General features: G+C 41.0%; 1 protein-coding gene and 1 long non-coding RNA gene across 2 annotated transcripts in view; one reads left to right on the top strand and one right to left on the bottom strand.

The window, feature by feature from the left end:
* Window positions 1-16,851, top strand: part of Lonp2 (lon peptidase 2, peroxisomal) — an 85,847-nt gene extending 68,996 nt beyond the window's left edge. Inside the window, exons 12-15 of the mRNA XM_048355663.1 lie at window positions 1,711-1,853; window positions 12,150-12,357; window positions 12,722-12,912; window positions 16,441-16,851. Of these exons, the coding sequence (XP_048211620.1) occupies window positions 1,711-1,853; window positions 12,150-12,357; window positions 12,722-12,912; window positions 16,441-16,662 (764 nt within the window). The 3' untranslated portion in view covers window positions 16,663-16,851. The remainder of the gene's footprint in view (window positions 1-1,710; window positions 1,854-12,149; window positions 12,358-12,721; window positions 12,913-16,440) is intronic.
* Window positions 3,337-22,565, bottom strand: LOC125358495. Its single transcript, XR_007212317.1, has 3 exons — window positions 22,115-22,565; window positions 11,342-11,347; window positions 3,337-3,351 (listed from the first exon to the last, which is right to left on the bottom strand). It is a non-coding gene; the product is annotated as an uncharacterized LOC125358495 (long non-coding RNA).
* Window positions 22,566-22,711: the final 146 nt, after the last annotated feature.

Here is a 22,711-nt window from a genome sequence, read left to right as displayed (position 1 = left end):
TGGTTCCCTGTGTGAAGGCCCAAACCAAAATGAGGCAGTATGTTTTAGGTATATCAGCCAACCTGGGCTCTCAAATAGGCAAAGGAAATAGGCCACCATTATTGTAATTTCAAACCAGGCTTCCTATTCGTTCACCATGTCATTGCCAATTACATTTAATTACTGGCAAACGATAATCTCAGAGTTGAGCCATATGCTTACAAGGGCTTGCCTGTAATCCCGGTACTCAGGAGGCTGAGAAAGGAGGATTCTGAATTGGAGCTTAGCCTGGCCCACATAACAAGACCCTGTCCCAAAAAGAACAAAACGTACCAACAAAACCTCACAATTATTATGAGTTCTGTCATTTCCAAGTTCACATTACTCACTAGAAAATGGGACCGACCTGTAATCACAGCTCTTAGTGGAGCCTAAAGTAGGAAATTCACAAGGTTAAGGTCAAACTGGACTTCATAATTAAAACCCTGTCTCAAAAATAAATAACACCTGATGAAATTCCTTTGAAGAAGGAATTGAAAATTTGTTCTTAAGCCCAGAATTACATTGATCTATAGAAAATTATAGCAAGTAATTCATTTCATTTAACCCTTCGGTACTGATCTCTGAAGGACATTAGTTGTGTAGTAGCAGACACTCTGATACAAAAATGGCACTTTCAAGCCATCTCTATAAAAGGAGAAATCATATAACAAATTCATCTTGAGAATTTTTTAAGAAAAAATAATGGTATGCTAGGACACTGGTGACTCACAGGTGCAATCATACCACTCAGGAGGCTCAGCTCTGAGAATCAGGGTTCAAAGCCAGCCAGCAAAGACCATGAGACTCTTATCTCCGATTAAGCATCAAAAAAAACAAAAACAAACACAAACAAACAAATGGGCTGGGGATATGGCCTAGTGGCAAGAGTGCTTGCCTCCTATACATGAGGCCCTGGGTTCGATTCCCCAGCACCACATATACAGAAAACGGCCAGAAGTGGCGCTGTGGCTCAAGTGGCAGAGTGCTAGCCTTGAGCAAAAGGAAGCCAGGGACAGTGCTTAGGCCCTGAGTCTAAGGCCCAGGACTGGCAAAAAAAAAAAAAACCAGAAATGGGAGCTGTGGCTAAAGTGGCAGAGCACCAGCCTTGAGTGAAAAAAAAGCAAAAAAGCACTCAGGCTGGGTTCAAGCCTGAGTGCCAGTCTCCCCACCCCCACTCCCCCAAAAAAAATCAAGAAAAGGAAATGCAGTAGTGAAAAAGAAGACAGGCAGTGTTTCTCCCCTCCTAAAATTCACACTTAAATGAGAGTGATAGGGCTCGGAATGTAGCTTAGTTATAGAATGCTTGCCTAGCATGCATGAGCCCTGGGTTCAATTCCTCAGTACCACATAAAGAGAAAAAGATGGAAGTGGCACTGTGGCTCAAGTGGTAAGAGTGCTAGCCTTGAGCAAAAAGAAGCCAGAGACAGTGCCCTGAGGACTGGTAAAGCCTCAGGACTGGCAAAATAAAAAGACAATAAGCAAGTGAGGGCAGTGACCAAGGCAATTGTAATATCACAGGGGCCCCGAAAGATGAGCTTTTCCACCTGTATCTGCAGATATGCAGGTAAACTTCTGTGACTCTGTAAAAGCTTCAAGGCTGAGCTGTTGAAGTCCACTGCACTTCTGTTTCACTAATTTACAAACTTGTAGGTCTTCTTTAGGATTTCTAAACAAAATTTTCTCTCTTAGGTTGCAGAGAACATGTCTTAGAAGATGAAAAAGCTGAAGCTATCAACGACACTACAGACTTGGCCTTACCGCCTGAAATGCCGATTCTGATTGATTTCCATGCTCTGAAAGACATCCTTGGGCCCCCCATGTATGAAATGGAGGTGATTTTTCTCATTTCTTTGTTGGTAATTACCAGTTTACTAGTGGTTACTTAATAGTTCAGGAAGAAAATAGAGCTGGATATTTCTGGAGGCTAAATTTTGTCTTAAGATTAGAAGCTTGCAGTTGAGTGCATGGCTCAGACCTGTAGTTCTAGTTACTCAGAAGGCTAAGGGCAGGAGGTTTTTGAATTTGAGGGTATCCTGGGCTGTATAGCATAGCCCTGTCTAAAAAAAAAGTTTTCAAGATTCCATTTCAACCAGCAACTAGGTGTGGTATGTTCCTGTCATCCCAACACCTGAGGAAAGCACAGATAGCCCAGGGTGGTCTGGACATAAGCTAGACCCTATCTTGAAAATAACCACCATGGGAACAAAGGAGCAAGGGAAGGGGTGACATTGTCCAAACGGAAATGTGCTCTTTACCTGACTTATGTAACTGTAACCTTCAAGGAGGATATTGCAATTTAGTACTTAATTTCCTAATAGGATTCTGCAGATGACCAGAGACCCTGCTGTCACCTCTTTCAGACCACCCCTCCCCGTCTTACTTTATTCTAGTCTTCTAGCTCTATTTTTTTTAAGTCCCACTTTCTTTGACTTTCTATCCTTAGAAGAATTCTCTGTTCCATTGTATGTACTTGTGATATTAAAGGCCTTCACCCCCTGATATAGCATGCTGAAAACATGAGCAGACAGCTGCTTTCGCTTCAGACTGCTGCTAGTGCAGTTTGTATCTTTCAGGAACCACCTATTCTTTCACCTCGTACAGCCCAAATGCAAGTCTGGTCCTAGTTCCATCTTTCTCCTGTCACTGTACCTCAAGCCTGATCCCCCAGGATTGAGTTGAAGGAGCTGATAGAAAGAGTCTTTCAACTATGAAACACTTCGTAGGATATCTAGGTGAATTGTTATACCTAAATGTTTCCTAGACTACTGCATTAAGCTTAATTATAACCATCTTTGTGAAGCTGAGGAAAACATTTTAAGAAAAGGAATCACATATTATGTATAAGATCTCCATCTAATATTTGAAAGCATCAGTAGCTATAGTATTCCCCAAGGCCTTACAGTTAAAGAGGAAAGAAACAGTCCCTGTAACCATCTTGTTACCTATTTAAAGTCTGGGTTAGTCGTTAAGGCTAATAATAACCTTTCCACAAAGCCCTCAGCTACAAGAATAGACCTTGTTTGTTCTTGCCAACAAATCTGGACTTGAAGAGTAGAATCCAAAGCATTATTTTGAATTGTTGAGATACCATGGATTTGAGAGCTGGGCGATTTAGCTCTGTGGCAGAATGCTTATATAGCAAGAATGAGGCCCTGGGATTGATTCCCAACACAGAAAAACAAGGATCATGGATTTGAAAGAACTTGAGCTAAAGTTTGGTTGGAAATGGGAACCAAACCTGCATGATTGTTCTATGAGAAGCAATGATTTTGTAAGTGAAGATATACAGGTCTGGCTCCTACATGCCTCGTGGTCTTTTTTTCTCCCAGGCTTCTAGTACATTCTAGGAGTTTGAGATTTAGACTGTATAAACCCCAAAAATTCGTACATTGTGTTATTTGTGGCCTTTTTCTCCCAGTTGTTTTCACTGGTGGTAGGTTTGGAAACATTGCTGACATTCTCTCAGCTTTGGCAGAGGAGAAAAAAAAAACAAAAAACAGTGAGAACTTTTATAAACACTGCTTAACAGCTCTCTTTGTCACTGGAGAAACCTCTTTATTTTCTTGCAGTATCTAAGTTTTTACATATGAATACATCTGCCAACACGGATGCAAAGAGGACTCCCTGGACATTTTGCCTTCTATAAGTAGAATCAAAGATCTGATGTCCAAGAGAGCCTTCTCTTTTTCTCCCTGTAGACTAGGTTTCTGTCTCCAGCATACTCTGACTCAGCTTTTAAACTTATAAAGTTAAGATTTATGGAACATTTTCTTACTCCCCATAAGGGGACTCTTAGGTCTACTTAATCACTAAAAAGCTGGAAGTGGAGCTGTGGCTCATGTCTTAGAAAACTAAAAGCTTGGGGACAACACCCAGTCCCTCATTTCAAGCCCCTAGTCTGGCACCAAAAAGAAGAAAGAAGATGACAAAGAAGAAAAAGAGGGAAGTAAAAAGAAGGAAGAAGAAAAGTAAAAGGAATCCTAAGACACATCTGCTCTACATTACATTTTTATTTACAGTATATTCTTCCCAACTCTAGTGCTATATTGGAAGGGGAGCTATTGGGCCCCACTTCTGGAGCACTCCCACTTGAGAATGTGAGAAAGGAGTCTACAAATGACTTGTCATTTAATCTTCCTTCATGGTGTCTTTCCAACTATAGATAAGAAAATAGCCTTAGAGTATTTAAGTAAACTGCCAGGAAACACAACATAAGCCAGTATTAAGATCTGGTTCAAGGCCTGTCTGACTGAAGTTTGTGCTCTCAATTAGACAAATAACAGAGCACACCTGAGCTCTTTGAATGGAAGTCCCAGAGATACATTGGACAGTCCCTTCCTTTCCTTTTTTTCTTTCCTTTTTCTTTTTCTGTTACATAGTTCAGGTAGGCCCTAAACTACAGATCCTCCCATATCAGCTTCTAGAAGTCAAAGGCTGGGTTTGAGGTTGGGGATTAGAGGTATATACCACTGTGTCCAGCTTTCTCCCTTTTGTGTTTTCTTTGGTAAAGAATCTGAAGAGAGATTATACTAGGAATATTGGAATACATATTGAAGTGTTCCAAACAAGATGATGTAAGATACCTCATGTTTTACTTAAATTCCTGTGTTCTCCAGAAGATAAAAGTTTAGAGTCTATCATTTCTTCTTAAAGAATTTTATTTACTTAGTAAATACTTCTGACAATACAGTAGCAAATAGATGAAGTACAACTTCCCCCTTCGAATAGGGTAGGACAAAAGAAGGAAACATAATTACAAATTTGGACTGAATTATCAAAGAAAACAGCCATATTCTGAAGTAAGCAGTAGAGTAACTCTACCTATAGTCAAGAGTTGTCTTAGGGGTAGACTTGACAGAGATAAATTTGTCGATGGATTATACAAGGAATGATGCAATAACCTCTCCAGAGGGACTGAGAGGTTTCTGGCCAAAGTGCTAGGGCATGAGTGTAGTGGTGCTGTTGAAGGAAGACTGATACTGCAGGGTGAGGATTGTTGCAAAGGAACTAGAACTCTTTTGAATATGTTAAATGTCAAATACCTGAGACATCTGAGTGCTGACATTTGAACATACAGATCTATTGCTCAGATATAGAGATTAAATAGTGGAGGTTTTAGAATATAGAGGATATATAAAGCCCCAGAAATCTTGAGATCACCCAAGGTATCAAGCAGACAGCCTAAGAACAAGCCTTAATAAATGCAGTTATTTGGGAATCATATAGAGGAAATAGGGAGCCATTGAAAACGAAAGAGAGACAAGCACCATACCATCATGGAAGAGGAAAACAAGGCAGTCTGTCATTCAAGAAGAAGGGAACATCAAATTCTGTTTCCTGCTTGTTGAGAGACCAAGAATAATTTCAAAAAGATGGTTCTTCAAGCTTGACACCAGGGAGGGTGCAGGGGAACTTGAAAAGGGTGATTTCAATGGAAATGGCTGGTAGATTCAAGTATGCTACAAAGAGAATGGTAGATGAGGACACAAATGGTGTGGAGGCAGCTTTCAGAAGCCTGGCTGTGAATGGCTACGGAGAATTGATGTGGTGAGAAGTGGGTATGGATGCCACAGGGAGAATGTTTTCAAGTCAATAGTATATTTGCCAGTAAGACTCCAGTAGCAAGAGCATTGTTACTGAAGGGAGCTGGCACAATAGGAACAAAAAAGTGAGATAGAATAGATCCAAATAGGGAATTGAGGCTGTGGCTTGTGATGGGAGAACTATGATGAAAGGGTAAAGAAGATTGTTTATGTACAAGGAAAAAGCTGTAGTACTGGAGCAAAGGTAAGCTAACTGCATAAGAACAGTGAAGTTAGGACAGCTAGCCTAGGAGGCTACAGTAATTCATGTCAATAGGTGGGAAAGGCGTGAGGCTGTGCGGATCTCATAAGTATGTTGGTTTCTTGTTTGTAACAAAGACCTTCAAGAGACTACCTGAGTTCAGGAGGTGTTTTAAGTGTACTGAAAAGCCAAGTACATACAGGATGATACTTGTGAATTTGTGCAAGATACCAGAGTGACTCAGGAGTGGGGTGGTGAAAGAGAACAGGGGATTTGAATGAGGGGAGTAGATATGTCAAATCAGCTGCCATCATGGGTTCAGTAGGTGTGGAGAAGCCTGTTACATAAATGAGAAACCCAATCTCAAGTTGAAAGTCATGATATTTGTGTTATTAGAGAGTAAGTGGAGTTTGGTGAGTTTATACCTATAATGCACCCACCATAATTCCCATCCTAAACCAGGAACAAACCACACTCCCTGTAAATAAAGTTTTACTCCTAATCATCAAAAACTCTGGTTTTTACAATCCTGATATTTTATCCAAATTTAATAATCATATACCACCCTTTATTGTTTCTTACCTTCACTGACAGTGTGGCTACACAAAGGTATTATACAGAAAAATGTTTGTGACCTAGTAAACCAGCACTAGCAAAGTTGAGAAGGCACACGTCCATTAACAAGTTAGATCCCTTTAGAATTCTCTAAACAGGCTGAAAATAGGTTCTAGAACTTAATCTGGATTTCAGGAACAGTATCACAGGTCACCTTTTAAAATACCATAAAGTTTCCCCCAAAAAAATAAAATTGGCTAAACCCACTTAAAATAGATAATAATACAAGAAATGTATCCATGGCCTAACGTATGATACTGTAACCCCTCTGTACATCACTTTGACAATAAATAAGTAATTACTATTAAAAAAAAAAAAAGAAAAAAGAGTTCTCCCTGTGTGGGAGACAGAACAGGGAAAGGAAGGATAGCAGAGGGCACAAAGTCCAAGATGTCTAGGTTACTGGGCACATACTACCTGTCCTGTGGTAGTCATAGCTCAGGCTTCTCTTCAGTCACTTCTATCATGTCCTAGGGGCTCTGATTGGGCATGGGGGCTACATTGCCTGCCTGTGTCCTTTACCATCTCCTCATGGAGACCAGCAAAATAAACCAGGCTGTTTTGAAGAGGTATAGATAACTCAAAAATGACAAAAGATCAATATGGATCAGGATTCTGTTAGAAGACTATTCTTGGCTCCACTGAAGTATTCTACCTTGTGTTAAAGCCCTAATGTTGGTTTTTGACCTTGAATTTGATAGTTCGTTCGTTCTTTCTTCCTTTTTTTTTTTTTTTGGTTAGTTGTAGGTCTTGAACTCAGAGCCTAGATGCTGTCCCTGAGCCTCTTTGTGCTCAGGGCTAGCACTCTACCACTTGAGCCACAGCACCACTTCTGATTTTTGAGATAAGAGTCTCATGGGGACTTTTCTGTTCCAGTTGGCTCCAAATCGCGATCCTCAGATCTGAGCCTCCTAAGTAGCTAGGATCACAGGTGCCTGGCAGATACGACTCTTAATAGAAGGAGCCAGGTACCAGTGGCTCATGCCTGTAATTCTAGCTACTCAAGAGGCTGAGATCTAAGGATCAAGGTTTTTTTTTTTTTTTTTTTTTTTTTTTGCCAGTCCTGGGCCTTGGACTCAGGGCCTGAGCACTGTCCCTGGCTTCTTCCCGCTCAAGGCTAGCACTCTGCCACTTGAGCCACAGCGCCGCTTCTGGCCGTTTTCTGTATATGTGGTGCTGGGGAATCGAACCCAGGGCCTTGTGTATCCGAGGCAGGCACTCTTGCCACTAGGCCATATCCCCAGCCCCAGGATCAAGGTTTTAAACCAGCCTGAGCAGGAAAATTAATGAGACTCTTATCTCCAATTAATTACCAAAAAGCCAAAAGTGGGCTGTAGCTCAAGTGTTAGAATGCTAGCCTTGAGTAAAACCTTAAGGACAGTGTCCCAGCCCTGAGTTCAAGCCCCAGGACTGGCAGTAACAAGAACAACAATAATAATAGGAGGAGGAAACATGCTGGTGGCTCGTGTCTGTAAGCTCAGCTACTTAGGAGTCTGAGATCTCGGGATTGTGGTTCAAAGCTATCCAGGGTGGGAAAAATTCTTGAGCAGTAAGTGGAGGTGTGTCTCAAAAGGTAGACTGCCACCCTTGAACAAAAATACTAAGAGATAGCACCTAAGCCCTAAGTGCAAGCCCCAGGACCAGCACCCAAATAATAATAGTAATAAATAATACTAATAGAAATAAGATGGATATGTAGGTTTTATAAAGCATTCTGAATTGAATGCATTCAAAGGTGAATTTTGAAAGATTCAGTCACATGTGCATTTCATACAAACCACATGATCTGTTAAGCAGTTAGAAAAGAGCAAAGAAGTCATAACACTATGGAAAGGCCACAAAGAACCACGCTAGTAAGGATTTCTCGGTCCTGCTGCAGTCTCCATTGAAGACAGCTTGATGCTGCATAGGCAGACCACCACACACCTTTGGAATTGTCTGCACCTAGAACAGGCCCTATTGAAAGGATGCAAGGCAGCTGGTTCTCATGGTACAGGAGCTGGTGTGGGAGTCAGGCCAGACTGCAGCTGCCACGCTGCATTAAGAAGAGCAGAGAAGACCATGGCATCTTTCCAACTGAAAGAGCATCTGCCCTTCCCTTTTTTTGGTGGTCCTAAAACAAATCCACTGCCAGAAAAATCCAATATTCATGAATTTCAGGCTTTAGGATATCGGCACAAAGACTTTAAAGAGGCTGCCAGATTGATAGTGCCTGTGGTCACAGCCCTAATGGGAACACAAAAGTGCTACACAGGCTGTAAATAAGCCAGTTGCCCTAAAACATCACTGCGGAGCAAGACTATACACCCAAAAGCACTCTGACAGCTCAGATTTTACATTACCATAGCAAGTACTATGATTGCTCCTGGAAAGAGAGCCCATGATGTTACTCAGCTCTCCATCCCTGGTACCACTGGGCAGCCCTTCAGTTCTGAGGTCTGTGCCTTATCTGTTCAGAAAACTCACACATTTTAAGTCTCTCCTCAGCCTCTTCTGACTCTTTTCCATCTCTGAGACGGGGCCTTCACCTCCTCAAGGCTCCTTGCTCACTTCTGCTTCTTTGGCCATGCTTTTGATATTGTTTTGACAAGTGTTTTGTTCATTTTAGGCAATACTGATACTTGAACTCAGGCCCTTGAGCTTGCTTGGTTTCCAGCCTCCTTTTTTCAATGGTTATTTTTAAGATCAAATCTCGCTTCCTATTCTGGCTGAGATAATAGACATTGCCTTCATTTCCAGCTTTCTCTGGACCTTTGTGTCCAGTATGCCACTGAGATCCTTCTGAAGCCTGTGATATTGCACCCAGCTATGAACTTAGAAGGGGATTCTCAGGCCTGTCTGCCCAGACGGGCCTTGAACCATGGTCCAACTCTCAGCTACCAGATACTGGTGGCTAACACAACTGTACCAAATACCTTTCTGTTACATTCAGCATGACTTAGTATATTGAAAACCACTCTTTAGGGTTAGTTTCCCTGCCCTAGAAAGAAGATGCATGATTTTGAGAGCAGGGTAGGAAGGGGATGGGGGGGTAAGGAGGGAGGAAAGAAAGCAAGGGAGGGAGGGAGGGAGGGAGGGAGGGAGGGAGGGAGGGAGGGAGGGAGGGAGGGAGGGAGGGAGGGAGGGAGGGAGGGAGGAAAGAAAGAAAGGAAAGGAGAGGAAAGGGGAGGAAAGGAAAGGAAAGGAAAGGGGAAAGGGGAGGAAAGACCCCTTGCAAATTCCTACCCAAACTAGATGTCTTTTGGTTATAGAGAATTAATGTTAGGGAAGAAATAAACTTTGTGAAATATTTTATAAATAGTTGGTTTATGCTTCCTTAAATAGAACTTTTTTTTTTTTTTTTTTTTTTTTTTTTTGGCCAGTCCTGGGGCTTGGACTCAGGGCCTGCCTGAGCACAGTCCCTGGCTTCTTTTTGCTCAAGGCTACCACTCTGCCTCTTGAGCCACAGCGCCACTTCTGGCCGTTTTCTGTATATATGGTGCTGAGGAATCAAACCCAGGGCTTCATATATATGAGGAAAGCACTCTTGCCACTGGGCCATATTCTATTCCCAGTCCTGATTTTTTTTTTTTTTTTTTTTGTATATTGATCTGTTGTGTCTTCTCAAGCATACAACAGGTCAGGAACCAAAGCCAGAAGGAAGCGTGATCTGTGGTGGGTGGTGTCAGCTTAGCTGACACTGGTATTTGGCCTTCCAGGTCTCTAACCTAGCCTATGTTAGAGTTGAATGCTAAAACAAGCTTTTTAAATAGGCTGTTGAGTTCTCAGTGACCTCGGTGAATGTATATTGGTGTATTGAACGTGAGAGCTTTTACCATACAAGCCTGCTGAAACAGAAATGAACATTACAATGGGAACAAGAGGTTTTTTCCTCTTTTGTTTCATTTTATTTTTATCTTGTTTTGTTTCATTTTATTTTTATCTTGTTTATTTATCTGTCTTTGGGAGGCTAAGGGGGCACAAGGAGGGAAAAAGGGTGAACAAATGCAGCAGAGGTGCTCCCTGGATACCATGGTGAAAGTGAACTATACAACTTGTGGGTGGGATGGGAGAGTGAAACTAGAAGAGAGTAAGGGAAGGAGTGACATTATCCAAAAAGAAATGTACTCATTACCTGACTTGCATAACTGTAATCCCTGTGTACATCACCTTTATAATAACAAAAAACATTTTTTAAGAATAACAAGCAAAAGAGAAAGAGAGATGAGTATTAGCAGTGTAGCTTGTTAGCCATAAGCCATCTCCAGACTCTCCTGCTTCCTTGGTGAGGGCCAGACCTCTCACAAGAGGTCTCCTATGTGCATAGTGTTTGGTAACACTTGCACTCCGTTCCTGTGACTGAAACTCATAGGATGGGATGTAGGAGGCTTGGAGTGCAAGAAACTTGCTGTTCCCTTGTGTTTTCCTGACTTGGATGTTTACGTTTGTGACTTATCGCCTAGACTCAAGTTCAGTTTAAAGAGGCAGCCAGACAGCACTAAAGAAAGAATCCCCGGGAAAGACCCCAAGGCCTCAAGAAACCTCTGCAGAGATAACCGTGGCAGTATATCTATGGTGATCAAGTAATATCTTAGAGGCTTGTAGGACACACCTCACCCTTAACTAACACTTCTTAAATGTGTATTAATAGGGGGTTCATGGGCTGGCTTATGCTGTAACTAACGTAGCTACTAAGAAGGAGATTGGGAGGATCAGGGCTTAAGGCTATCCAGGCAAAATATTTGAAAGACTTTTATTGTAAACCAATAAAAACATGATGCTCGTATGTGCTGTCACCCCAGCCGTGCTTGAAGCATAAAATGAAAGGGCTGCAGGCCAGGCAAGCCCCAGCTTAAAGGCAAGGACCTATTCAAACAAGAGCTATGGCAAAAAGGGTTTGAGAAGCATGGCTCAAGGGGTAGACCATCTGAATGGCAAACACCAGATCCTGAATTCAAAACCCAGTACTACCAATAAAAGAGAGGGAGAGGGTTTCTACCTCCTAAAACAAATCCATGACTAGTTAAAATGAGGTTAATAAATTTAATTATTCTAATTAAAGTTAAATAAGGTCTAAAGTGTCTAACAAAGATTTAAATAAGAAAAACTACTGGATTTTTTTTAAAGTTAATGCATATGTAATTGGCTCTTAAAAATCAGTTATTAAGGCCAGGTACTAGTCGCTCACACCTATAATCCTAGCCACTCAGAAAGCTGAGAACTGGAAGGTCACAGCTTGAAACCAGCCAAGGCAGAAAAAAATCTGTGAGACTCCATCTCCAATTAGCCGCAAAAGTAGGGCTGGAGTACTGACTCAAGTTGTTGAGAACCAGCTACAAATAAGCAAGCCAAGAGAACAGGAGGCCCTGAATTCAAACCCCAGTACACACATACACTACACACTACACACACACACACACGGGTGGAGATGGGAGGGAGGGAATGGGAGAGAATGAAAAAACAGATGACACTGAATGAAAGGAAATGTACTTATTCCCTGACATATGTAAATGTAACCCTGCTATATATCACCTCCAAAATAACAGTAAGTAAAAAAAAAAAATCAGTTACCAAGATTTTAAGGTAAAATTCTTCTGGGAGAAAGCCATCTGTAAGTGGTCAGTTATAACCCAGAAGCACAGTGTGAAATAAGTACTCTGAGGTATACAGCTAAGTATTCCATAGAAAAAGCAGATTCTTAGAAGATAATGTGGTTAGTCAGTCTCATCATTTTTCTTATTTCTTCCAAGGTATCTGAGCGTTTGAGTCAGCCAGGAGTGGCAATAGGTTTAGCTTGGACTCCATTAGGCGGGAAAATCATGTTCGTAGAAGCAAGTCGGATGGATGGAGAAGGCCAATTGACCCTGACTGGCCAGTTAGGAGATGTCATGAAGGAGTCTGCCCACCTTGCGATTAGCTGGCTTCGTAGCAACGCAAAGAAATACCACCTGACTAACGGTATGTGGCCTGGCCGTGCTGGGGCGCAGCTAACCTCCAAGTCCTGGCCAGGAAGCCCTCATCCTCTGTGACAGAGCCGAAGATGACTTTAAATGGTCACTGATGCCAGTCAGTGAAGTGCCAACTTATGCTTTTGAACTTGATTTAGTGCTAAGCTAGAAAATGATTCAAAAGGTTTATTTTGTTTTGGATACCTAGAACAGAGTTAGTCTATTCTTCCAGACCCTCATTCTACTCGTACCGTTAAGATTTTGTAGCATTCATTTACACAAAACAATTATTTTTGTCTCTGGTTTATTAGCAGAAAAGAAAAGCAGATTTAATTTTTCTACATTGAAATCTTTTTTTTTTTCCTTTGTTAAAGCCTTTGGAAGTTTTGATCTTCTTGACAACACAGACATCCATCTGCACTTCCCAGCTGGAGCTGTCACAAAAGATGGACCATCTGCCGGTGTTACCATAGTAACCTGTCTCGCCTCACTTTTTAGTGGGCGGCTGGTACGTTCAGATGTAGCCATGACTGGAGAAATTACTCTGAGAGGCCTTGTTCTTCCAGTAAGTATGGAAAAGCCTGTGGTGTTAAAATTTTAATTAAATTAGAAGTACTTTTTCATTTAAATTAATAGTGGTCTGCCTTCTGTGAAAACTTTGGCTTTAAACATCCATTAAGTATTTATACCTGTAATGAATTCATACTTGAAACTTTTGGTCAAATACAAGAAAACCTAACCGTTTTTCCTCACCTAAAAAGAACTGTTCAAGGAAAATAAAATTAGTGTTGTCATCAAAAACATCAGTCCACATAGACATGTACAGTGTTCTAATTAGTGGTCCTTAAATATACTGGGTGTATATAGAAGACTTGTTTCAAGCTTAGCTCTTACCTTTTTAAGATCCTGTAAGACTTACAATCTTACAGATATCTCAAGATTGCTATAGTTTATAGAACAGAATAGAATAGAAACTGAGGAGATTGAGGCACAAGGTCACACGTTTGATGCTAGCCTGGACAACTTAGTGAGACTATCTCAGAGTTTAAAAGAAAAAAAAGAATAAAGATGTAAGCTGGTGATAGACTAAGCACAGGAAGAAGAAAACTGCTAAAAATGCTGACCATTTTCTTTGCCTTTTTCTCCTCCTGCTTGTCTTCTTTTTTTTTTTTTAATAGTGGTTCTGGGACTTTTCTGTAATCAGGAAGTCATATTCTAAACTCTGTTTCTTATGCTGTATTTGTAGGTCTGTATTCAGAAAGAATGGCTCATCTTTTCACCCTGAAACTACTATATTTCAAGTAATAGTTCATAGTAGCTGTGCTACTTGAAGTAAATGAGTGGTGCTTCATTTATAATAACTCTTACTTCAGTGTCTGGTTTAAGATGATAGACTAGACAGGGAATCAAAGGAAATAGTAAAGTCTAGTTCTCAAACACTAGTGGGACCAGTCAGCTAGCTCTTATGAATCAGAACCATAGGTAAGAGGCAGCCTTCCCAACTGATATCCAGGGTAAGGTCTGGCTCAGAGCAGAGAGACAGAGCAAGAGAACAGGAATGGAATTCACTTAACATCTTTGTGGAACAAACTGTCCTCAGACTTGGTCCCCGAATGTTCAGAGCATCCAACAGCCCAGGCAGAGGACTGCCTATCTCTGGCAGCTCTGGGCCTGTAATTTTAAACTAACAAAGCCATGAAGGAAAGGAAAGCAGTGGCATATAAAAGAAAGATCTGCTAAGGTTAAAGAAAACTATTCAAAAGCAGAGGATTAGACAAATCTTTTGGATTTTTAAATGTAGTTCCAGAATTATTCAGAAAAAGACTGCAGTCAGTAAAAAATAGTGTGACAGATCCAGGGAATATAGCAAGCAGAAAAATAGAACAAATTGTCAAAGAAATAATGGAACATTTCCTAGAAATGAAGGTGTTGTTAGGTTGAAAGTACCCATCTAATCTAGGGAATATGTCAGCCTCTAGGCTTTTCAGATCATTGAGGGCATGTGACTGAGTGTGCAGCACCTCAGATTCTTAAGTGAAAGTGATCTTAAATCCAGTATTGTGAACACAGCTTACTATAAGTAAGTGTGAAAGCAAAGTAAGACATTTGTGTACATATAAAGAATCAGTCTATCTGACATCCTTTCTGAGACATTTGAGATGTACTTCATCCTTCGAAATAGGATATGGTCAGATGGCAGTTACAGGGAAAGCAAAAGAGCTCCTCCAGTCTTGATTGGAACAGTGGCTAGAAGGCTGTCTCCAAGGATTACATCATCTAGATGGTATTGGTTATTCTTCATGAGAGCCATGTGTATTGTTCTGAACGTTTCTATGGTGCAGGAATTTAGGGACAGCTCTTCTGGCTCAAGCTACCAGCCAGGTCATAGGCATCTGCAGGTTGGCTGAGGCTGGTGGATCTATATCAAAGCAGTTCATGCATAGTAGCTGGCAAGTCGGTCTTGGTTGTGAGCAGGAGGCCCCAGGTCTCTAACTTTAAACATGGACCCTCTACTCCCAGGCTAAGTGATCTGAGAAAGACCAATCCAGGTAGCAGCTCTCTTTTTATGAGTTAACTGTTTAAGTCACACATCACTCCAGTGCAACTTTGGTGGGGGTGGGGTACAAGTTTTTTAACTCAGGACCTCAACCTTGTTAGGCTGGCACTCTCCTAGTTGAGCCAAATACCCAGTTGTTTTTGCGAGTCTCATGTCCTGCCTTGGCGCATTCCTGGCCCTCAGCCCTAATACTATAAGTCTCTCCTCATTGCTGGGATGATAGCTGTTTGCCACGGTCAGCTTCCCACTGTAGAGATGAAGTCTGAGGACTTCTTCCCTCCTTGGAAATGGAGACTTTTGGGCCTGGATTGGCCCCGAAGCACAATCCTCTCAGTTTCAGCTTCCCACATAACACCATTTCTTACAATTGAGTCCCATAGACTAGCCCATAATCAGAGGGTAAGGGGGAACAGTAGAGACTATAGCCTACTTTTTGATGAAGGAATCATTGTAGTTATATTTAAAACACCCATTGGAACCTAGAGCATTCTTACTGGGTGGCACAAAGGTCCTGGCTTTATTATGCCTGTGAAGAAGGAAATAACTCTGCAACAGAGAACTAAGCTCTGTAGGAACAGTTTTGTTATAGCAACCAGATAATTTATTTTTATATATCTTCATTTTTAACTAATATGCAAAATCATACGTTGTGTACATTAATGGAGTAACCTGTAATTTCAACACATACAGGCTGCAATATTTAAATCAGATCAAATATATTTATCTCATTTATGGTAAAAATTTTCCAAATGCTTTCTTCTTGTTAGAAACTGTATTCATAATCAAAACACTTTTTCAAAACCAATCTAAATACAAGACGGAAATATTTGTCTAGAAAAGGATAGAGTAGGCTAGGTGCTGGTAGCTCATGCTTATATCAATCCTAGCTACTCTAGAGGCTGAGATCTGAGGATCACAGTTCAAAGCTAGCCCAGGCAGGAAATTCTTTTTTTTACCCCCAGTCCTGGGGCTTGAACTCAGGGCCTAAGCACTATCCCTGAGTTTCTCTTGCTCAAAGCTAGCACTCCACCACTTGATTTACAGCGCCACCACTTGAGCTACAGCGCCACTTCTGGCTTTTTCTGTTTATGTGGTGTGGTACTAAGGAATTGAACCCAGAGCTTCATGCATGCTAAGCAAGCACTCTACCACCAAGCCACATTCCCAGCCTTCTATCATAAGCTTCTTGCATCCAGTTAACCAGCAAAGCCAGAAGTGGAGCTGTGGCTCAAGTGGTAGAGCACTAGACTTGAATACAAAAGCTCAGGGATAGCACCCAGGCCCTGAGTTAAGCCCCAGGACCAGCACAAAGAAAGAAAAATGATGGAGGTATTCCTTTTTTTAAGTCAATTTTATCTCATTAAAAAGGGGGGAAACTACTGTGTATTGAACCATCCTGTGGCCTTCTTCAATTCATCTGTAACATACTGGAAGGAGGCTTAGATGTCTTAAAGTAGTGGTAGCTAAATTCAGTGAAAGCAGGGAGAGCCAGGCAAAGTGATCACAGACTTTAAAAACTATCTTCTCTCCTCAAAGGTAGGTGGAATTAAAGACAAAGTGCTGGCAGCCCACCGAGCAGGACTGAAGCAAATCATCATTCCTCAAAGAAACGAAAAAGACCTTGAAGAAATCCCAAGCAATGTTAAACAGGACTTAAGTTTTGTCACAGCGAGCTGCCTAGATGAAGTTCTTAATGCAGCTTTTGATGGTGGCTTTACTGTCAAGACCAGACCTGGTCTCATCAATAGCAAACTGTAGACCTAAATCTTAAGCTGTTGGAATTGTAAGCTATGAAGTGCTAAGATACTAACAAGGTTTGTCTTATTCACAGCAGAGGAGTAAGGAAAATGTCTTGTGAACACATTCACAATAATATTGAATCTCACCAAAGGAATGGCTAGTGCTTATTACAAAAGACATCAATTTAATAAACTGACAAAAGGGGAATTCTTGTCTTATCTTAAGTGTGGTCATCAGCATCCCTGGAAAGGCCAAGGGAAGAGGTTCTCTGTGGTCCAGACTGAAATATCCATACCAGTTTAGAAATGCAGGCACAAATAGGAATCCTCAGGCCCTCTGCCGTCCTTAATTTCTGGGCCATGGAACCAAATCTGGTTTGGGGATGGTGTTCTTTGGTTTATTGCTCTTAAAAATGTCTTGGTATGTAGCTCAGACTGGGCCTCAAACACAAAACTGTCATGCCTCAGTCTCCAGGTGCTGGGATTATAAATGTATACCCCACCCCTGGTCAGAAATCTTGTTTTAAGCAACCCTCCAGGTAATTCTGATGCACAGTCAAGTTCAAGAACCACTGGTAAGAGTAGGTTGCAGTGGTGTACATCTATAATCCCAGATACTCAGGAGGCAGATTTAAAGGATCTGAGACCAGTTGGGCAAAACTTTGAGACCTTAAAAATAAAGCAAAAGAGCCTAGGGATGTGACTCAAGTAGTAGAGTACCTGCCTAGCAAGCACAAGATCAAGTTCAGTTCCCCAGTCTGCCTTAACAAATGGTATAGACAATTAGCTTAGGTAATTCACCTGTAACTTTTTTTGGTTTTTGGTGCCAGTCCTAGGGCTCTAATTCAGGACATTTTCCATGAGCTTTTTTGCCAAAGGCTAGTGCTCTGCCACTTGAGCCACAGTTCCACTTCCAGTTTTTATTTTTGTTTTTTTTTTAGTAGCCAATTGTAGATATGAGTCTCAGAGTTTCCTGCCCTGGCTGGCTTAAGAAAACCACAATCCTCTGCTCTCAGCTTCCCGAGTAGCTAGGATTAAACACATGAGCCACCAGTGCTTTTATTGGATCTTGAAACTACTCACCTAAAGGGTAACTAGGCACAAATACAAGCAACTGTTTGTCATTGTGGGAATTAAAGTTAACTTAGCCCTATAATGATGTCTACACACCCTAATATTAGGTCCCTTCTCATGTCAAGGGAAGCAGTACTCTGAAGTTTTAGATAGTGTGGCAAGTGCCAGCAGACATAATAAAAACACACAGGCCCTGGATTCCTAGAATCTTAGAAAAGTCTAATAAACTCTACCTAGAGGGGGCAGCTGTCCCTCCCAACATGGTCCCTAAGCTCAGAGTCCTGACTCCTGCTGGTCTCCTGCGGGGTTGAGTGAATTCCCACCTCTCCGCTTCCATGCCACCCTGTTCCCATGAAGCTGCCCAACTATGGAGGCAGTCTCTTCTACTTACCAGCTACATAAACGTTCTGTATTTTAGTTTTCCTCACCTGTGAAATGCGAATAATATCTTAGTGTCACTGAAGATTGAATTCAAATGCAAATATCATGTTAAGAAACATGATACAAAAAAGTTATGTAAAGACAGTCTAGAATGCCCTGGATGAGGTCTAAAAGCTGTTGTGAAAGTCCAGACTTAGAATGGCACGTCACTGTGAGGAAGACACTAAAACACACCATCTCAGCTGTTTAACTTTATCCTGTCAGTAACCTCACACAGGGAGAAGAAAGATCCAACCATTCACTCACTAGCACCAAAGGGAGGCACCTGAGGGAGGGAGCCCACATTGGCACAGGCACCACTCTGCCTCTTTCCTCCAGCATTGCGTTCGCTTTCTGGGGTGGGGTGGAAGTCAGGGGTAGTTAAGTGCTTGCTTTCTCATGTCTTTAATAGGGCCATTTTATCCATTTTAAATGTCTTAATTGTAGAAGTTGGGCATCGCATTCAGTGCTGCCACTGCTTTTTTTTTTTAATCACATTCATTCCACATCATAAATAATTGTCCATTTGTTTCTCACCTGTAACTATACCAACTTCCTTTTTATGGCTGAATATCCCATCATATACATATGCCACATTTTGTTTATCCATTCATCTGGTGCTTTTTAACCACTGCTATGAATACAAACATAAAAATAAGTCCTTTTCAATGTATACCCCAAAGTAAAATTGCTAGATCGTGTGCTAACTTAAATGCCCCCAAAATTCACTCAAATCACCAAGGTGATACTAAAGAGGTAGTTATGAGATCTCTGCCCTAGCTAATGGACTTAGTCTCCTTTTAAAGAAGTGTAAGGGACTAGCTAGCTTTTTTTGCCCTGTGGTTCCTTCTAGTAAGCAGCAACAAGGCATCCAGCACTTAACCTACCAGAGCCATGATCTTGGCTCCCCAACTTCCAAATCTGAAAAATGTGCTTTATAAACTATCCATGCTTGAGTACAGCAGCACAATTACTAAGACAAAACAATTCTTTATGAGCAGACTTTGTATGTGTGACACTGAGAATGGAGTCCCAGACCTTGTACACTTGGCTTACCCCCATCTGCAACCTTCGTGGTGCACCTTTTGCAGAAATGCCGTTTTCTCATTTTTTCTGTCCTTACCATCCCTAATGGGTATGACAGCATTTTCTTTCACTCTTCTAGTGACTAGAGATATTTGACGTGTTTTTCTAGCATTTCTTAAAACAATGTTACCCTAAAATCCTAGCTAGGCCTCTACTGAAAGTGCAGATTAACCTAGTAAGTTCTAAGTCTATAGGCCCAGGGAGTAACCTGTATTTCTGTACTCACATGCTTACATTTTTTAAATTTAATTTTGTCACTCATGCTTTTAAATGCAGTTTTTCAATAAACCTTTAATTGCCTTCATTACCAGTTTCATATGGTCTTAATTTAGGCATATTCACGTTTGCCCATTTCCTGGTTCCTCTGATGAACTTTACCATGAAGCAGGCAAGCATAAAAGGCTAGAATCCTAAGCCACATATGTATGTAAATTCATTGTAACTGCCATCTGTTTAAGAGACTTCCTAAAGTATTGCACATCGGTTGGTAAATCTGTGACCAGGGTAAGGTTATCTGAGTGTGAAGAATGTCACCATTTTCTATAAACAAAACCAGTGGTAGAGCCAGTGTGCTGAGTAAAACTCACCTTCTTCCTGACAGCAATGAAGATTTGCATTCTGAACTGTGAGTATAATTCAGTGGTACAGTGCCTGCTTAGTAGTATTTGTAAGCCCAACACTCAAAAAGAAAAAGAAGGCTTTCTGGCCATACCACAGATCCTTCTCAGACATTTCTGGTGCCATCTCCAACTGATGGGTAGTGGACATATTAGAGGACTCTGACTCCTGTCTGGATGGACACAGTGCTTAGTGATGTCTAGCATTAGCTTCCAGTACCAGGTAACTGGTACAATGTGAAATCACACAGGTAACTGAAAAAACAGATTCATTTTGGCTATGGTTTCAGATGGCCAGCCACAATGTTGAAGGTTTGTTGCTGAGACAGGACCTTGTGGTGGAGAGAGGATGGCTAAGCAATGCTGCTCACTTCATGGCGGCTGGAAACAAGTCTAAGAGAAAGGGTATAGGACAAGACAAATGCCTTGAATGGCACACCCACATCCCTCTGCCCCAGTCCATTCAGCTACAAAGTCATCAATGGATTAACCCTTTGGTGTACAGAACCCATACCCATCTACCTCAGTAGTGCTACCAGCTGGGACTAAGCCTTCAACAGGAGCCCTTGAGAACTCCTTTTATCTAAGCTATAACCCACACGATGCCCTCACCAAAATCAACTCCACCATGTACACGAAAAACTGGGTCTTACTATTAAGGCTCTTGACACTGAACCACACAAAAATGGTAATTATTAAATTAGCATTCCCAAAACCAAAGTTTAAAAGGGATTATTTGATCCCAAAACATCAGCTGGTTCTGTTTTAGTAACTTACTTTGGCCAAAATGAGCAGCTGTACCTAGTCCAGTACCCTCGGTTCTTTGTTTTGCTACTGTGAAAACTATGACCTTTAGTATAAGAAGCAACAAACAGGAAGGAAAGACAACAGGCCAACTCAAAGAATGGCCACTGAGCTCTTTTAAAACAACTGAATCAAGGATTTTAATTCAGAAAAAGATCATTTGCAATAAAATGACTTATTCACAGTTTGTACTTAGTAATGAACTAACTAGTCAATGTGTTAAAATTTTATATTCAACTCAGTATTGTCAGTACATAGGAGGAATAGGAACAGTCTGCAGGCTAAATCCTCATCTGTCCATAACGATGCAAGCCTGTTAGGTTTAACATTACCAAATCAAGTATCTTTCATACCACTGTTTACCCTTTTACAAGCCTCTTTATACGCCTCAGAATTTAGATGAACTAAGAAAATGACACCTATTAAAAGGTACTTAACAAAGAAATTGCTTAAAGTTGTGTTAAAGATAGGGAAAATGTCTGGCTTGGCAAAAAAAAAAAAAAAAGGGAACCCAAGCAATAAACTACAAATACTTTACAGAACATTTAGCCTTCCTCACGCCCTAACACAATAGAATAGGCCCTTTTACAGAGGAGGAGCCCAGCAGGGGGAGGCTGCGCACCAGTGAACACACACAGAATTTTCAACCCAGGCAGCTGAAATCTACAGGTCAGTTAGGTAATCTAAAGACCAAATTCAAGAAAGGGTCTTGTTATGTATGTAAGCTCAGATAGGCCTCAAATTTGCTATGTACCTTAATTTTGCCCCAACCACTTCTTAATGAGTCCATATAAAGGATGCCAGTATTAGTTAGAATTTCAAGCACTATATTCACCCAATTACATAATGATCTTACTTTGTCCATTGTATTGCAGGAGTCAGACTAACCCCAGGTATGTTAAATTCAGTAATTTTTATTTGGATTACTAACTCTTCCACTTAAGAATCTGAATGAAAAATATTCTACCATTTAACATGAATATTGGAGATGTTCTTGAATATATATATATATATATATATATATATATATGTTCTTTGCTCTTGTAGTATGCCAAGCTATCCACAGCTACTCATTTAAGTTCAATCTGCAAAGATGTGGGCTTTAAGGAAAAGTCACACATATACAATAGAAATCAAAGCAAAAGGAAAAAGTTTCCTCCAGTGATCATTAACATACTGAACTGGCCAACGACTCAATTCAGTATGATAAATTCAAGTTTGAAAGTATAGAAGTAGGGCAGGCGTATAGTTCAGTGGTAGACATTAGGAGGGCCTAGCAATGCATACAAACCTAAGTAGTAAATGCAAAAGAATAAAGTAGCCATCCACACCTACCTCAAAATTTGAAAGAACAAAAGATGAGGCAAGGACAGTAACAGAAATTATTGTCCAAACACTGAACAAGAAATTGGCTAAAGCTACCAAAGTTAGCAAAAATGGTGTTTATCCAGGCAGACCACTGCCTCCAACTCCCTAGCACCGAAATTACAAAGAGGAGCCACCACCCCTGGCCTTCCAGAGATTTCTAAAATAGCAAGTGCTGAGTGGTTCAAAGAGGTTACATAATTACACAGTCTTAACTATTTTTTTAAATTAACATAGCACTTGTACATGCACTTAACTAGCAAAATAAGTTAAGCCATCTCCGAACTTATAAAATTACAGGTAGTTATTGGGTATGCCATTCTGAGATTTCAAAGCCTGTGCAATATGGTATGCATTGTTTTGTTTCATTTTTGGTGCCAGTCCTGGGCTTTGAACTCAAGGTCCGGGCACTGTCACTGAGCTTCTTTTGCTCAAGACTAAAATTCTACCACTTGAGCCACAGTTCTACTTCTGGCTTTTTTGATAGTGGAAATAAGAGCCTCAGATTTTCCTGCTCAGGCTACCATCAAACTGCAATACTCTGGTCTCAGCATCCTGATAGTTTATTTTTATTTATTTATTTATTTTGTTGCCAGTCGTGGGGCTTAGACTCAGGGCCTGAGCACTGTCTCTGGCTTCTTTTTGCTCAAGGCTAGTACTCTGCCACTTGAGCCACAGCACCACTTCTGGCCATTTTCTATA

The sequence above is a fragment of the Perognathus longimembris genome, chromosome 10 (assembly GCF_023159225.1).
Source record: "Perognathus longimembris pacificus isolate PPM17 chromosome 10, ASM2315922v1, whole genome shotgun sequence".
NCBI classification, from domain to species: domain Eukaryota; kingdom Metazoa; phylum Chordata; class Mammalia; order Rodentia; family Heteromyidae; genus Perognathus; species Perognathus longimembris.
The sequence above is the reverse complement of the archived record's forward strand: the minus strand, read 5'-3'. Positions and strand labels throughout refer to the sequence as shown.